This window comes from Bacillus rossius, chromosome 6, assembly GCF_032445375.1.
Source record: "Bacillus rossius redtenbacheri isolate Brsri chromosome 6, Brsri_v3, whole genome shotgun sequence".
Classification (NCBI taxonomy): domain Eukaryota; kingdom Metazoa; phylum Arthropoda; class Insecta; order Phasmatodea; family Bacillidae; genus Bacillus; species Bacillus rossius.
In genome coordinates, this window is record NC_086334.1 from 40,121,560 (window position 1) to 40,140,205 (window position 18,646).

General features: G+C 36.2%; 1 protein-coding gene across 2 annotated transcripts in view; it reads right to left on the reverse strand.

Annotated features, from left to right (window-relative positions):
- LOC134533082 (thioredoxin-like protein 1) overlaps positions 1 to 18,646 on the reverse strand; it is a 38,009-nt gene that overhangs the window by 18,748 nt on the left and 615 nt on the right. For both annotated transcript variants that reach the window (XM_063370316.1, XM_063370315.1), the window contains exons 2-5: positions 15,506 to 15,662; positions 8,495 to 8,605; positions 6,216 to 6,338; positions 2,179 to 2,339 (exon numbers count right to left, since the gene is read on the reverse strand). In XM_063370316.1, coding sequence (XP_063226386.1) covers positions 2,179 to 2,339; positions 6,216 to 6,338; positions 8,495 to 8,605; positions 15,506 to 15,662 — 552 coding nt within the window. The remainder of the gene's footprint in view (positions 1 to 2,178; positions 2,340 to 6,215; positions 6,339 to 8,494; positions 8,606 to 15,505; positions 15,663 to 18,646) is intronic.

Sequence of the window (18,646 nt, forward strand, 5' to 3'; positions counted from 1 at the left end):
ATTGGCTGAGCAAACTTTTTTTTTCTTTCAAAATTCATTAGCATACTGAAACCCTGAATAATGTATGAATAAATATACACCTCAAAACGAGCGTATGACTTAACTCGAATTTGTAAAACATGTTCCGGTTTCGGCCTTGGCTTTTTTCTTCTTCCATAACTGCCGCATGATTTTAGATTTCTTACTTTTCTTCAAAATGCTTCTCGGCTGCCTTTTTCTGTTGGACATGTTTTACAGTTTCAGATCCACTCTGCTTACAAAACCACTTCGTACGACTCACACTTCACAAAATGCGCGCGAAAGTGGAATTTTTTCCCGGGAGACTGGCTGCCCACGCGAGAGCTGGTAGTAGTTTCAAGACATCTCGCTTGGAGCGCCAGCGTACAGTCACAGGCTGACAGGTCGCGCGCTGGTAACGGAGGCGATTTCCAAGTCTCGCGCGAGACCCAATCATGCCTCCGGTTATTCGTGGACCACAACTACGTTTTCACTCGTACATTTACAAACCATATACCACTGGAAATTATACTTTCGAGGCTAGGGCAATGGCTAAATATTAATTGGAAATAAAACTCAATTAATTTTATAACGTAGGTTGAATATAGCCCAAACTTTTCTGTAAAAAATTATGTAACACTAAATATGATGCCAAAAATGATCTAATGGCTTTTACTGAATACAAATTTGACATCACCCTCGCAAACAATATCGTACACCAGATTCTATTTTCTTGTCATCTGAAGTTAAATATTTTTCTTCATTTGCACGAATTCAATTACAGAATTGAAAATTTAATAAATCCAAAAAAATTAATTTTATAAAAATTTGAAATTTTTTAATGCATATACCAAACAAATGTGTGTCATGTATACATCAACTAGGAGTTCCATACTTTTTTATTCCATGAAATGATTTAATGTCTTGACCAGCCTTAATGGAAAAATTTAGCAGGGCGGTTAGAGTATTTATTTTTACCGCAAATGAACTATACTCACCTTCCCTCCGGCCAGCATTCCCGGCGTGTGACGCATGACAACTACAGTCGTGTGCCGCGCACAGCTAGGAAACTTGTCACTGGCAACATGTTTCACACACTGACACACGGTGCCCAGAGCTTCAGGAAAACCTACGCGATTTCCAACCTACTCTAAATATCCGACTGGAGTCTGTTTACGAAAAGCATTTAAGAATTTGCTAATGCCCAACTGTTTTTTTTATATCGGATTAAGAGGAGTTAAAATGGCTAAAAGGCATGGTTTTGAAGTTTTAGGTGTAAAAAACCGTTAAAAAATTTCTTGAAAGCACCAGAGGAAAAGGCATTACACCTTTATCTTTATTTTCCCGCCATATAATGTTACGGTCACCGCTCAAATTTCACAGTTATCTGACGGGAACGAGATGACTGCGCGCCAGTTCAGAGCCTTTTACCGCGCTATAAATATCAGTGAGCGTCGCTCTTATCATCCACTGAGAATAGTGATACATACATCTAAACAGTAACGATCATGTCACTTCGGAAATACCCCGGATTTCTGAGAACTTCGGATTCTCGGGCCACGGACTGGCGAGAGTTTACTGTATATATATATATACATACACACACACACATACACACACACACATACACACACACACATACACACACACATATATATATACACACACATATACATACATCCATATACACACACACATATAGAGCCTGATATACAACTCAATGACTCACTGTCTCATACAAATGCTAACACACTTTCAATGGAGCTAGAAGGTCAAAATTTTGACAGCAGGTACACCCTACAGCCCTACCCAATAAAAAAATTTTTAATTTTTAATTTCAAAAACATCTAAAAAAATTGAAAAACTTTCAAAAACCTACTAAACCGGGCCATCATAGTAATGTTATAGGAGTGTTTCTATGAAAGTAGTAGTATAACTCATTTGAAGATTTCCCCAAAAATATTTTTTCCAGATAACTAACATCTCTACCCTCAGCAAAGATGCAGTGCTGGAGTACTGAAGATTCAAACTCACACAAACCAGGAAAAGCTTTAGCAACATATGTACTTTTACGTGCAACATCATCACGAAATACAGTAGCCTGCAAATGTACGTTCTGTCACCATGTCTTTGTCATGCAGTACAAACCAAGCTCTAAGCGCCATCCTGTGCTATACTTACTGCAGTTCTTGCACAGCCTGGTAGGAGTCTGCCATGTCAAAGTCCAGTGTCCGCGGCTGGTTGATGAACAACTTCACCGTCTTTGGGCCTTTATCTTGAGGTGCCTTAATTTTTAGGGAGTGTATCTTCACAGCCTGAGTGAATGTCAGCGATATAATGAGCTGCAAAAAAAAACCTAAAACAACTTAGGCACAGTGAACTTAAAATTGGGTGTGGTATTACAATAAGTACTAGAAATTAAATATTTGGGGACCCAAATTCAATAATTTTTCAGGATAAGTAAAGATTTTCCTACGCTTTTCAATACCATTTTTTTTTATAGCTAATTGCAGGAATGTGCTGACTTTTATGTTGGAAAACTAAAAACATTTTCAAAGATATTTCTGCATGGTTTAAAAGGGCTATTTCCAACAATTTGTATTGTTTAATTTTGAGACTACAGTAAACATTTTTAGACCTACAGATGCACGGAGAAATTGAAATCCCATAAAAAAAACTTGGATAATTTGTTTCACAGTAATAGTGCCTAGAATTTGAGTCATACCCCATATTTGTCTTCAGCAGTTAAAGTATGTGTATTGCTTCTCAGCTTATTGGAACGTAAACAATGCTCATTTCCCCCCCTCCCCCAAGTTAATTCATCTTTTCTACCCCACAGCAGTCACAGCAGCAAGTTATTCTTTCTTCTTAGTTCTTTATACTTTCATAAAACTAGCAAGCACAATACAATCAGTGAGAAACTTGGAAGCTGGAGGAATAGATAAGTCACACTTCAACACACCAATTCTTCAAGGCATGCCTATCACAGGTGTATCTTGCGAAGTGGTGGCTGCAGTGATAATCATGAAATGATGGAAATGATGCAGTTAAAAGCAAGGAAATAAATAGTAAGTGAAAACAATAACTTTGGGGACCAAGTTGCATCATGAAAACCTGTCGTGAAAGACGTGAAGAATTCCTTCGCAGAAGTTAATATGTAGTTGCTAGTTTATGGGCATTTACAAGGCAAAGAGGGAAAGTTAACTGACAAGACAGAGATGTAAAGCAGCAGTCAGGGCATCCCCATTCGGTTTAAAGGTGGGATTCCTTTGACGCAATCAGCGACCACAACCTTGATTGTAGTCGCTGGTCGCGGGGAGTGTGTTTCCACAGAAACAGCTGACGACCACAATTTGCCTGCGTTTCTCTTTGTGATAGTATTAAAACACTGTATTTTCAAAATATTTCCTTTTAAGTAGGCCTATTAGTTTACTTTACCTGAAACTGACTTTCAAAATCTTTTGAGTATTTTTGTACATTTCTGTTACTTCATGATCTGTAATGTTTGTCCACCATAAAAAGAAAACAACTGAATTCTCACAATGTAACCAACATCATCTAACATATAACATTTATTCTAGAGGATGGTTTATCTGGCACAATGTATTAAAGTTACTACTATGCATACTGACTTGTACTGTACTTTTTTTTTGCTGATCACAAAGGTTAAAATACAAGTTAAAACCAATTATTTAAAAAACGCAATGCAAAACAAAGCACATTGTTACAGCAGTACACTATTAAGAACAAATTGCATCAGTATTGTGAGAAAAAGAAATAGGGTTGTGCGAATGTTCGGTATACCGATACCGAAATCGAAATTTTGCTACTTTCATTTTCGATTTCGGTAAGAATTTCATCTGTCGAAGTTCGTTTTTAGCGAAATATTTCGAGCCAAACGAAAGTTCAATAGCTTACCGAAGTTTCGTTTGTTCTAGTTGAAAAATAACTCGTAATTTAATAAAAATGTACAGTAGAATACCGGTACAATAACGTACCTTATTATAAAGTATATTTCACTTAACGAATTTTTTTTAAGTCCCCGCCAAAAATCGTATCTTCGCCATGCAAAACGATTTCAGTTGTATCATATTTTCACTATAACGTAAAAATTCTACTAGTAGCGTGGCATTACTACACCAAAATTTACTTAAACTGGTAAATAAATTTCCAGCTAAATGATTAATGTAGTAGAACAAACATACACAAATACCACCGCAACGTATTTTCTAACCTCTAAATTCTCAAAACAAAGTTAACAAACAGTTGCGCGCACAACCATAGATTATACCGTACGTAGTATGCGACGTGAGCAACACAACACCATTCGATACATCGAAAGACGGAAGTTTGAGAGAAGTATTAATTATTTAGACAAAAGTGTTACGCTACGCTAAAAATACTGTTTGATGTCTGTGCCGGGATTGTTTATTGTTATTGTTGAGTTTATTTTCAGGTTACGTTATTTAGACACCGCATTGTATTTGTGCCACAATATGAATGATCCTGGAGATAAAAAGAAACGAAAGCAATTCACGCTTAAGGAAAAAGTGGATATACTCAGAGAACTAGACAAGGGGAAAAAAGCAAGTCGCAGTTGCTAATACATATGGCATTGCGGCTCTCCTGTAGCAATTTTTTATATATTTTTTTTCTCTTTGTAAAGATATGTATGCATGTTTCAGTACTAAGTACAAAAACTTGAGGTACCTGTAAGTACTTAGCACTGAGATTCTACTGTAATGTCTTTATATGATTTGCTTGTTATTACTAATAATGTAATAACATATGCAAATCATATAAAGACATTAATTAGAAAAAAGATTTCCATTAAGATTAATTTACGTGGTGATGAAAGAACTCACATTAATGAAAATACGGCAAAATCATAATTTGAACAAACATGGCAGATAAAGTAAACAAAATTCAACCGTGATTACAGTAGGCCTAGGTATCAAAACAAAATCATGCAATATTTGAAAAATTACCTGATTCATTTGCTTTCAAACAGTAGTGTAGGTACTATATTCATAAAACATACATTCCAGAACTGTTAGTACAGTATTTAGTATTTACCGTATACACATAAACAAAGAACGTACCTACTTTTATTCGCGCACAGCCAAACAAAAACATTGTCGTCTGCTTTATTTAAATTTTACATACTCTGACTGGCATATAAAATCCTCATAATATACAGCCAATTAGACAAAAAGGTCAACAAGTCACTGCGTGTAATGACCACTTGGCAGCAACCATTTGTTATGTTTTGTTTTGACCATGTCCCTTGCCTGGTCTACAGCTTCCTGAGCTAGCCATGTGTGACAGTGGTGCAAGATGGCGGCCATTCCGCAGTATTCACGTATTTTTTCATCAGTACCATGCACATGATAAATATATTATCATAGACTGCGACATTACGACTGTAAAGGAAATAGTCTGTGCGCTGAAAGATCTGGATTGATTCTTGAAATTTACGAGTGACATGGGGCTGTGTTGTGTGGTCTAGGGCGGATGTTGATTATATTAAATGATAATATTTATATATATATATCAAAAGGTACCAAAATGATTTATGTAATAGAATTTATTACTGAAGAGCAAATTTTGGGGCACTTTTTTTCTTTGTTAATTAAAAAATTTCGCTTAACTTTCGTTAAGAATATATTTATCTCATAGAAAAATTCATTTTCGTTTCACTTTCGCGAAACTTGATAAATTTTCTTTCACTTTCATTTCGTGTGGAAAAAGTCACTTTCGCACATCCCTAAAAAGAAACATAAATAAGCACTGATATTGATAACTAGTTAGAATGTATATTTTCCATAAGTATCTAAAAGCCAGAAAGAAAAAATAGGAGGAAAAAGTAGGACTAACTTTAATGCATGGAGCGTGTATTACTTGCCAGCCTATTCCATGATCTGATGTTAGCTTTTAAACACTTAAGACTACATTTTAGGCTAGTAAAAAGAGAGTATAGCCCTCTTTTGTGCTATTAAATTGTTTTCAATTCACATTTAATGACCAAGCAAAATGACAAATCCATTCTGTATTTTAGTTTATAAGTTAGTGATAAAGCTTTTTTTTTTTGTTGCCTTTAAACTAACTAGAACAGTATCCAAACAGCGATTGAATCGACCAAGGACTACTACAGTGTCTCAATGCAGGACAAGCTGGGAGACGCAGTGAAGGTGGTTCGGAAAGCACTAAACACTAGCCTGCTCATCGCAATCCGATTCGAGGAAGCCCCCATTGCTGGCGAGGCAGTGAGCCAGCGGGTGGTCATCTGACTCATTGAGACACTCGCACTGCGTCTTGTAGATGAACGTGCTCAGGTCCATCTGCACCCACAACACCAACCACACATATCACTGCACCAATTCACCTGCGCAAACAGTATCACTTGTCACAGTAACCCACTCAGAACTTACATACTACATATTTATATTACAAAATTACTGCCAAATTACAATACCCTGTTTTATCGCATAATCGTCGCACGCGCATACTCGCCACACCTATATATTAGGGCGTCAAAATTTGGATAAAAAACCTCTCGCGTAAACGTTGCATGATGTTTTTGGTCCCGCTATTAGATTCCGAGCACTTTGTGTAGGTGTCTTTTTCCATATAAAACTATGTGTTTTAAAGTATGAATCTAATATTTATTCGGACATTACTACTTACTTATTTAATTAGCGGAAATAAGAAGTTGTCTGATGTGTAAATTTTCTTTTAAAGACGTTTTTAAAAGTGATAGCCTTTATCTGTTTGTCTGCGTCACCGCGGTCTACTGCTTATAAAAATGTAGCCAGTACTAGTTGACATCATTCATGTTTGGTTATGTTGCTTCCCGTATAGAGCACGCATGCGTAGTCTAATATCGATATCTCGCAGATTGCATGCAACGCGTGCTCTGTCGAGAGCTGAGTTAACTACATTTGTTGGCCCGCACTCTTTCGTGGTGTGTACGACGACAATAGTTATGCGTTAGTTCAGGCTCGCACTCACATTTTCTTTTTCTATTTAAAGTTGGAGAAAGGTTTTTGTTGCATGACTTATTAATTTAAATTGTTTTGCGTGCTTTTACATACTCCAATTTTTAAATAAACATACTTTCCATGAATGGGTTTTGTTTTTATGAATAATTTTACCTAACAAAATTTTTTTTCTTTGCATAAACATCGCAAACTTTTCAAACTTGATTTTAGTATAAAATGTGCGACAATTATGCCATAAAACACGGTGTATGGTACATTACATACAGTACTTAAATAAAAAAAAACTTACAAATTTTGATTTTAAAAAACAATATTTTATTATTACTATTATTACAAGATTCATACTGGCTTCCTTAACACATGTAAAGATAATTCTTTATCAAATGTATAAATACTTGGTAGCCATAACACAATTATGTGGTGAGGTCAGTGATTAGATCCCAATCTGCTTGAAAAACTTAAATTTATAAGCAGAATCTGTACCCTAGTAGTTTGGGATTTAATTTGGCAAGGCCTCACCATGGCCATTGCTTCAAGAGTGTTCTATAGCCTTAGGTGGTTTGCGCATGGAAACTAGAGAATACAGCCTCGTTGGGAGAAATCTTGCGTGAAACTAGCCAATATTTTTTTTGTAAACCGAACATAATTTAAAACTGTGAAAATACTTGACTTTGATGGATTTTTATAACTTAAGCTTAAACTTTTATGGTTTCATTCACAAATTGTTATATTTGAGCAAACAGAAAATAATTCACAAGGTTGGGTGATGTAATTTTAAAAAATAAATTTAGGATTGTTGCAAAAAATATTTAAAAGAATAATAGTTTTTATACACGCCAAAAAAAAAGTTCATTATATAACACAGTGCTCAAATAATTACACAAAGATGACCAGGAATTTTGAGATAAGGCTAAAGAACATCTCAGGCCTCTGTGAAACGATAGTGCCATGTGAAACCTGACCTTCAATATTGCCATTAAATAAATGCAATAATAATGATAAAACATCAAACATAATGCACCCAATAATGATGATTTGCAGTTCATGGATCATCAAGAGATCCACTGCATTAATTTAAACTGCTAGCATTTTCAAATCATAGGTTGTCTTACGTACGTCATCATTTTAGAGATTGCCCTACACTGAGATAAACAAGCAAACAAACAAACATTTCAAATGCACATTAAAAATAAAATTTTTTATTTAAGAAATTCTTATAGAAATTGAAAATTACAGTTTAATTTTTTTTTAAATATTGATACCACTCTACTGAATACTCACATAACCCAATTCATCCAAGCGATGAAGACCACAATGTTGTAGAAAACAGTAGTGATTTTTGTAGTGTTTTGTCTGGTTTTTCCATGAACTGTATCTTTACCCATTATCATACTTATTTTATTTTGTTTGTCGAATTCCATGCCATGTTTTCTCACGCATTGTGGTCAGAGGTGCACCAACACAAGAGAGCTGCGAGTCCCTGCAGCACTACTCACGTGCCCCTGCACAGAGCTGTCCCCATCTTCCCCCTCCTCGCTGCCATAGTACTGCTGGATCTTGCTCTCCAGCGCCACAGCATCCGCTCCCTGGATCCTGTCGATCTTCAGCTGTGGACAAGCCAGCCAGTTACAGTTCTGCCCTGCCATTCGTGTACTACTGCAAAGTGCAACCATCCCACTGCACTACTTTCATAACGTCTGGCTTGTGGTTTGATAAGCGAGTAATGTAACGTCTACTATCTTAAGTCATTTCCCAAGGTACTTTTCCAAATAACTTCCACCCAAATACTTCCTAAGGTAGAAATGATTAACATAACTTTGTTTGTAGCTATATAATAAATAAGTATACCTACAACATTAATGAAATATAGTTCCTGCTAATGTGTTGTTAAAATCTCTAACAACATAAATTTTCTGCGGTTTTTAATATTTTAACATGTTAAAAAAAAAAAGTAGACTTAAGGTCAGCAACTTAATTGAAATTTTTAAGCCATAAAATTCCAACACTCTCAGATCATAGTCAGTCATAATGTTCCCTCATCACCTATTAACTGGTACGGTAAACATCAAAATATTAATGAAAACTCGCACACACTAGCATATAATGCAAATTAGTACTGAGTAAAGTGTAAAATAAAGGAGCGTAAGTTAAAATACAAGTGTAAAAAACCTACATTATGATCATGTTAAACTGTTCAGAAATTTATGGCCTACAGATAATTGGTATCCGGTAACAGCAAATCCACAATTTAGTTTTAGCGGAGTGTGAATAAGCCTGCTAGCATGAAGCTACAGCTTCAGAGTTTCCACACATTTACTTCAGCTCATTAAAATAAATTTTGACAAACATATAGGCCTACATCATAAAAATTATTTTCTGTACAATATATAGTTAGGTAGTGCAGTTACTTCGATCAACACTACATAATCATCAGTGCCTGTCTGATAAAGATAATGAATTCATTTGTTTGATCAAACTTTGAAATGATGCATTGTTTATTGTGATAAAACTAGACTAGGCCTAGACCAAGGAAGAGATAGGAAGAGCAGAGATAGTTAAAGGAGTGCAAAAGAGAGAGGATTGGCATAAAGTGAAGGATGAGGCAGTGGCGTAGCGTGGGTGGGGCGGAGGGGGCGGCCCGCCCCGGGCGGCAGCCCGCGGGGGCGGGTCGCCGGTGAAGCGGGTTGAGATCTGATCTATGATTCATTCATTACATGTGTCACACACACTATAATGTTCCATTTTTATCTAAAATTTTGCGCACCAACTATTTTTTAATATTTATTTAAAAGAAAAACTGCGAAATCACTGACAGAGCTCTTTATAAGGTTTGTTTGTTTACGTACGAACAGCAACATCGCATCACGCCGCGCCGCCCGGCGCGCGCGAGCCGAGTTGAGCGGCACTCCTTATTATGTTAATTACTCATACAAAATCTTTTGTTTCACGCGTCGGTCCGTGTCGATGCCTCTCTTTCGCACTCATTGAATTTAGTACTACTCATTGTACTGTAAAGTTTGACCTTAACCCAGGGCAAACCAAACAACTTCCGCAAACCGGGACACAGTAAAACTCCTATATTGCCCCGTACCGCGAGCGCAGGTAAGCCCAAAAAAATATTAAAACCCAAACTAATAGCAGGCTTAAAAAATACTAATAAGGTTGCGAACAGTGAGAGGAGGCAACAAGTTAATAAATGCAAAATTTATATTACAACATTTAATATATATATATATATATATATATATATATATATATATATATATATATATATATATATATATATATATATATATATATCAAAATCGTTTCATCACAAATCGGCGCATTCATCATAAAATACATACCCTATTACTACTTATAAAAAATAGCTATATAATAATACTAAAAAAATACTTTAACAATTCCCCCAAAAAATTTTAATTTGATCATATACTTCGGAGCTCCGAAAATTAAATATAATTACCAAAAAGGCATTAAAAATATATAAGAACATATTAATACAAATACAAATACAAATATAGATACGCACCGGGCGTATCACCGCTGTAAATACCAATTAACATAGGCGAAATCTAGCAAAAAATTGACACACCTTAACATGCAAATAAATATACCAAAAATTTAGCAAATTACAAATTATGGGTTTACAAGATCTTCTCAGTTAAGTCATTTTCTAACAGTCGACGCCTTTTTTCTTCTAGGTCTGGCAGGGATTGGGTGAAACACGCTGAACGTAAAATCCCAGTTTCCGTTTTATTAGTCCGTTAATTTAAATCCCAAACATCCACAAATTATAGTTTCGCACCAGGGGTCAAAGGGGTCAACGGGGCAGTGGCACGGCTGGCACTTACTTGCTTTTTGACGTCGTGATGTCTGGTCACCAAATACACTCGTTTGCTCACGAGTGTTTTTAATGGCAAACCCTTGCCATTATACGTTACCGTAGCTGCAGGTAATTGTACGGATATGACGAATCCTTCGCCATACCGTCTTGGAGTTTATTTCGGCGCACATAATTCATCCTTGGAAAATCCTCGCGATATTCACACACGCCTCACCAACCACTCGCGCTCATCGTACCAAAGCGTTCTAAATTATATAAATGAACCCCGTTCATATTAAAAAAGGAACACTCGTATACAGTTACTTCGATGTGGAACCATCACCATGGCCAACCCGCGTTTTACTTCACGTGCGCGCCCGCCTGGGCCTACCAGGCGACTCCGCTCGCCCGTCTCCCGTGACGTCACACAATCAGCTGTTCTGCTCGCGCGCCGTCTAGGGCAGCGATTACCAACAGATTCGGTAGTGTCCTCGAACTTTCCAGACCAATTTAATAACTTAAAATCTTAAACTTAAAAATAATAAGACTAAACAAGAATTACAAATTTCTTTTTTAAAACAACATATAACAAACTTAAATCCAAAATAACTCGTATTACCAGGGCATACGAAAGATTAATAAAATACGTTAACCATTTCTGCCAACATAAACATTATCAAAGGTAGCAGCTGTAGCACACATGCTACAGTACTGATCTTTGTTTGTTTTAGTGCATCGTGAAGTACCGTTACGCAATCACGCTTTACTCGTATGTTTGTTTCGCGAGAGTTTCGGATACGGAACGAAAGTCATTTTGATTGTGTTTCGATCTTTTAAATACTGTTGAATATTCTAAAACTAAACATTTAGAACTTTACCCAATCTTTGAACTAGTTTTTGAAAATGAAAAGAGTCAAAGAAAGCGGTGCGGAATTCCGCAAAAAAAAAAATGCTAAGAAAGAAGCAGATGCGAAGAAGTCTCAAGGTGCATTACTGAAATATTTTAGTTCCAGTTCTGGTTCGAAAGCCACGTTAATGTCTTCGGTGGCATCCTGCAGCAGCGGAAGTGATTCCATAGTAAGTAGGTATATGATTCCTCCATCTAGAATCATGCATGGCCTAGAATTACTCCAGTTATTTATTATTATTATTTATTTATTGTTTACAAAAGTTACAATATTTCTTACATTAGTCTCGCAAAACCTATTCACCTAGGTTTGTCTGCGAGTACGGAGTCACACTCGTTCTTTAAATCTTATTTTATAATACACTTAAAATTGCTCTATTAGCTGTTTGAACATTGATTATTGTTTAAAAAGTATGGAGTATATTAACATAAATTACATTGAGTTAAGGTACATCTTTTTAAGTTTACGACTGAATTTTGTCCTGCTACTTGAATTAAAAACTTCAATAGGGGATGTTTTTTAAATCTAGTAGTAGTCTAGGAATATTTTTTGTTTTGTTTTTGGATAACTTGATTATTTATGGTACCTGTCATACAAAGAAAACATAATTTTTCATTTAGCTAAAAAATGGCGCCAACGATTTTTCTCAAATTTCTCGTCATTTTATCTTTTAATAACATCTATAACATGGCTTACTCAGTCAGTTTTTACCGGGAAACTCTAAAAAAGGTAGCTGCCATACAAAATCAATTTTGTTTGTAAATTTTCCTATAAGCCCGGCAAACCGCGCCGTCACCAAAACCACTTTTGTTTTGTGTTAGATAAAATACTTATTTGAAATTCGAACGTGTCCTCCGGCCAATATTCATGGGAATACATAACTTATTTTACAGGTACAAGAAGAAGACGTACCTGCCGTCGCAGTTGGAAGTAGTTCTGGTCTCACCACAGAGCAGGGTCAAGACGAAGTCGACTCATCAAAAGTATCTCAAGCATCTAGTCATAAGCCTGCAGAAAAAGTGAATGTTGCCAAAGAAGACATAATTGAAATCGTGCCTTCTGCTCCTGCCGAAATCAAAGATGTGAATCTCGACGATGTAGGTTGCTGGCCTTCTCCTATGACCGACGAAGTAAGAACGCTTCTAGTACGTCGTGGATCTGACTCAGTACAGCACATCGATTCCAAATTTGCCGATGTTGTTCGCTCAGGGACTTCAACGAAAGGCGGTACCCGAAAACTAACCAAAGAGTGGTTCTAAAAACCATTATCTAACGGCGAAAAGGTTCTCCGAACATGGATGGTGTACTCGCCTTTGAAGCAATCCTTGTATTGTTTTTCTTGCAAGCTGTTTGGCAATTCCGGCTCTAACTTCGCATCTGAAGAAGGATTCAACAAATGGTGGAAGCTAAATCCAAGAATAGGAGACCATGAAAATAGCCTGGGCCATGAACAGAGCTTCTTGAAATGGAAGGAGTTGGAAGTTCGCCTGAACTGTAAAGCAACCATCGATCAGAAACAACAAGAAGTTTTCGAAAGTGAGGAGAAGAAGTGGAGGGATGTACTGTACAGGTTGCTGAATATTATCCAGTTCTTAGCCAAACAGAATCTGGCCTTCAGAGGACATCGAGAAGACATTCGAGGAGATGATAGTGGCAATCGCGGGAACTTTCTGGAGTTAGTGCACCTCCTAGCTAAATACGACCCTCTTCTAATGGAACACCTGACAAAGATAAAGCTGGGAGCAAGAGTCTCAGTTTCGTATCTATCTCCAGAAACCCAGAATGAATTTATAAACTTACTGGGACAGCAAGTTTGATCCACCATCATCCGTCGTATTCAAGAAGCTAAATATTATTGCGTAATCTTCGACAGTACACCAGACATCTCCCACAATGACCAAATGAGCCAAGTTCTGCGATACGTACATATCGAAGGAGAAAAAGTCGCCGTGTTAGAATCTTTCATTGACTTCTTCGAACTAAAAGGAAAAAAATGCAGAAGATCTCAGCAACGATATAATCGCGAAGATAACATCAGACGGACTGGACATACAGAATCTGAGAGGACAGGCTTATGACAATGCTGCCACAATGTCAGGGATCCACAATGGAGTTCAAGCCCGGATTAAAGCACTGAATCCGAAATCTATATTCGTTGCATGCACAAACCACTCACTAAACTTGGCTGGGGTACATGCTGCTTCTGAATCAGTGGATTCCGTGACGTTTTTTGGAACTCTGGAGAAGCTGTTTGTTTGTTTTCTTTTCCGCATCAACTGTTCGATGGAACACTTTGGTTGCCGTCACAGGTCAAGCAGTAAAACGAGTCACTGAAACGCGATGGAGCGCAAAACATGTAGCTGTAAAGATGCTTAAAAATAAGTTTGAGGTAGTTCTTGAGGTACTGGAACAATTAACAGATTCATCTCAAACTTCCGAAACAAGATCGGGAGCCAGTCTTCTCCTGACAGCCATGCAGTCATTTAACTTCCTAACTTTTCTTGGCTTTTGGGCTGCAGTGCTACCTGAAGTAGATGACGCACAGATTTACCTGCAGCAACGAGGACTAAGTGTGGATAAGTGTGCTCAGAAACTCTGCGCTTTGAAAACCCTCTTAGTGGAAAGTAGAGACCGTTTCGTGCAAGAAGCAATTGACTTTACTAAGACTCTCTGCGAAAAACTCGGAATCGAACTCAAAACGAGAAGAATTCGCAGGAAAAAACGCATGCATAGCGATACATCTTCTGAAGATGCAGCTTTGTCTCACGAACAGGAAATCCGTCGAGAGATTATCGCATCATTCGACAAGATCATTCAAGAAATGACGACTCGATTCCAGCAAATTCAAGCAATATCGGACAAGTTCGGATTTTTGATGCCAGCGAAACTTTTGGACAGCAAGTTCGAGTGTGATCTTTCCCATGTATTAGAAGACATTGACAAGGACGAGTTTCAGATGGAGCGGAAGCGTCTTCAGCAGTTTGTTGTTGTTGCCTGTTCTGAATCAGAGGAAGATATAAGTGGTAAAGGACCACTGGAGCTCCTCCAGTTCATTCAAAAACTGAATCTCGGAATTTCGGTTCCAAATATAGTCATCTTGATTCGTATATATTTGACTTTGGCAATTAGTGTTGCAATTTGTGAGAGAAGTTTTTCGAAGTTGAAGCTAATAAAAAATTACCTCAGATCTACTATGAGCTCCGCTAGACTATCAAACTTGGCTATATTGTCGATTGAACAAGAATTGGCTGCTAATATTGATTTTGACAAAGTTATTTCTGACTTCGCTGCTCATAAGGCCCATAGAATCCGCTTGTAAAACCGCTCATCCTATTTTAACTTCAAAAAAAGGTACCTCATTGCATGTGAAATTTAATTTTAATTAAGCATCTATAGAATGGGGGCGGCAAAATGGGTCTCCCGCCCCAGGCGCCGAGATGGCATGCTACGCCACTGGGATGAGGAATGGTGAAGGAATAGAGGAATATGGAGGCATTTTACTTGGCTGATCTGATCACAGGCTGGAAGCAGTTGATGATGATGATGATGATAATGATGGTAACTAGGTATTTATGTCAAATAACCACAAGGTATAAATTCCAATGAAAAAATTTAAACCTTTATTTTTCATTGTTAAGAATTTACAGTAATATTTCTACCACATTTACAAAATATTAAATAACAATAGAAATAATTGAAATAAGTACTTAGTAATTGCATCTAATAAATAGTAATTTGATCTGCATGTTGCTAGCAGCAAATATGAGTATTACCTTGTTTCTGTAGAATATAAAAGTGGGCATGGCTGACACCCCTTGATTCGCTGCCGTCTCTTGGCACTTATCAACATCGATCTTCAAAAATATTGCCCTGGGGTATTTCCCCGCAAGTTGTTCGAATATTGGAGCAATCCGCTGGCATGGTGGACACCTGAACACACAATCATACCCCACACCTGACTGAAGTCCTAGCACAGGTTTTATAGGAGTTAAAAAAAAAACTGTATCCTGAAGCTAGACACACACACACTCCATGAAAGACATAACATTAACTGTAATAATTTGAAGATGTGAATTAATTGTTGTTATGAATGAGAACGATTCATTTATTATGATCCCGCTAAACATACTTTCACATTTTCATTTCATTGCTTTTAATTGAATAAATTTCCCCATGAAAACAAATATATTTGCATCATTTCCAGCTCACAGGGCCATCGAGAGAAACCAAGAGCCCAAAGACAAATAATTTCATCAGCCTCCTCCCCCCCCCCACCCAAACCTTATTTAATTTAGGTACAACTTTTCAAACCCCATAATTTTAAAAAAATCTAAAGACTGTAGATATTACTGTGGTCACACTGTAATAGTGATCTGTGGCCTATTTCATAAAACTACAAGTCTACAAGTAACAAGTAAATTTGCTAGTAACTAGTAAAAACTTTGATAATGTTGTTTCATAAAGCTACAAGTAAATACTTGTAGTTACAAGTGAAATGCTACAAGTTACAAGTTAATTTTACAAGTAAATAAATGTTTTTGTTTCATAAACAAACTTGTAGCTTGCAAGCATTTGTAACTTGTGAAAAATTGCTACTAGTGTCTATACATAGGTAGAATATTGCGTGAGTCCAATTATATTAGTTGTTAATCATTAATAAGTCTATGCTTGTGTATAGAATGATATTATAACATCTTAGAATACAATGGATATTATTATATTTACCGATTCTGATGAACATGATATAGGTAGATATTGAGGTTATGAGGCGACCACGCAATTTTAGAGAGAGAGTGAACATGGGACTTGGCACAATATTTGAGTATAACAAAAGTTTCCGCATGAGTGCTGTTAAACTGGAGGAGCTAGTACCTACAAGATATAGGTCATCTATTGGATCACCCTACACGAAGAAATAAATCGTTATCTGCAAGGCAAAAAATATTTGTCTCTCTACATTGGTTGGGAAATGGCGGGCAGTACCATGCAGTTGGAGATATGCATGGTATTTCCAAAGCAACAGTACACAGATGTATCAAAACATTTGTGGGGCACAACTCCTAGTGACTGAGCAAATGTCATTACATCAGTCCAAGCTAACTGCTTATCCTTTTTCGTCAGTTTGTCCGAAAATGCTCCAAACAAAATGTTTTTATGTTCATTAATTTTTTTGAGCACACATATTTTGTCGTGCATCTGCATTTGCCGTGAAATCATTTTTATCAGCATACACTTCACAACTATAACCTACAAATTTGTTACGTAATAAAAACACGAACAATAAACAGCTGACTCGTAAACTTGTAGGTATGTGTTACAAGTGCACCAACTTCTACAAGGCAAGCAACTTTATTTGTGAAACACTTCAGATTCACACTTGTAAGAAATTCCCTTGTAACTTGTAACTAGTAACTTGTAGACTTGTAGTTTTATGAAATAGGCCACTGCACGTATTGCATTACTTGTAAGTTTCCCAATGAATTTTATTAACAATAGACTTGTAATTTTGTACTACTGTAAGAATAAACCCAAGTATTAAATAAATCTATAAACTCAACAGGTATCACCCTGGTACTCAAAACCTGGGGATAGCAGCCCCCCCCCCCCCCCTGCCCCAATACTCCAGCCAACCTCTCAACAGCCCTTCCTATTCGCTGAAAAGAACTTTTTAGCATTCTTTGAAATAGGTAATTTTTTTTATAGAATTTTTGCATTGTTCACATTGATCACTATGAATTGTAACTTTTTGTGCAATTGGAAAAGGCATGGTTGAAACCATTTCAATAATATTTTTTTTTGTTTTATGACTGTTGTGGAGCAAAATTTAACACAACATATGTTGTGTGAATTTGTGTGATGTTGCAATTGCATTTTAATGTTTCATTGTATTTGTGGTGGAAGGCATACATCTTTCTACAAATGTTAAAGTCTGTGCAATTAATGTTGAGCATTCTGGGAACAATGTGAATAATAATTGGGTGCAAGTTGTGTTAGGGTATGTCAGCTACTATAATAATATGTCAAATGAATTATTTAAATATAAAAACCTATTAATAACATAGCTTACCTAACCAAACTAACCTTTAGCTGAAATTAATTGCTCTTTTTCAAAGAAGTAGCTAATCTGCAGAATAAACTATATGAATTCTCTAAAATGGTATTTTCTATTCCCACTGGAATGAAAAAAAAATATTTGAAACAGGTGTTGGATCTAGGAATATGTGTGGTAGCATATAAAAACTAGTAAACAGATTATTTTGTGAAAATTCTGCTGTTTACATTTATGAGCAATTTTGGTAAATATGTAGTTTAGCGGTATTTGCGAGAAAAAAAAAAGTCAAAAATCCAAAAATACTTTTATTATATGCTCTTTAACTTCCTCTTTTCATTAAACCCGGTTAAGTTATTTTGTCATTTTGAATGCTTTTTACATGATAATTTCACTCAACATCATTGTCCTCAATACAAATAAACAATTAAATAATTAGAATTTTAAAATAAAATTATGTCGTAGACTGTGTGAATTTTCCACAAAGGCTAGGTTCTTTTGTAGGTATAAAGATTAAGGGTTTGTTGGATCAGGGCAGTAAAATTATAAATAGTATGGTGTTATAAATAACAAAAGTGAAATATTCTGGGGCATCAAATAGCAAAAATTTAACAATGGAAACAATCTAAAGGAAAATTATATTGTTTACAGGATATCAATTGCTTCTGTTATGACAATGTCCTGTAGAAAATAACAGCTAATAAATTGTGAAAGCTAAAATTAAAAATATAAGCTAATACACATTTTTTATGTATAGAAAAAGGCGGTACTTAATACAATCGATACAGTTATTCTCTATTGTATTATTAGTAGGCTACCACCTTCATAACCTTTTTGAATAGAATTAAAATATCAGCAACTCTTA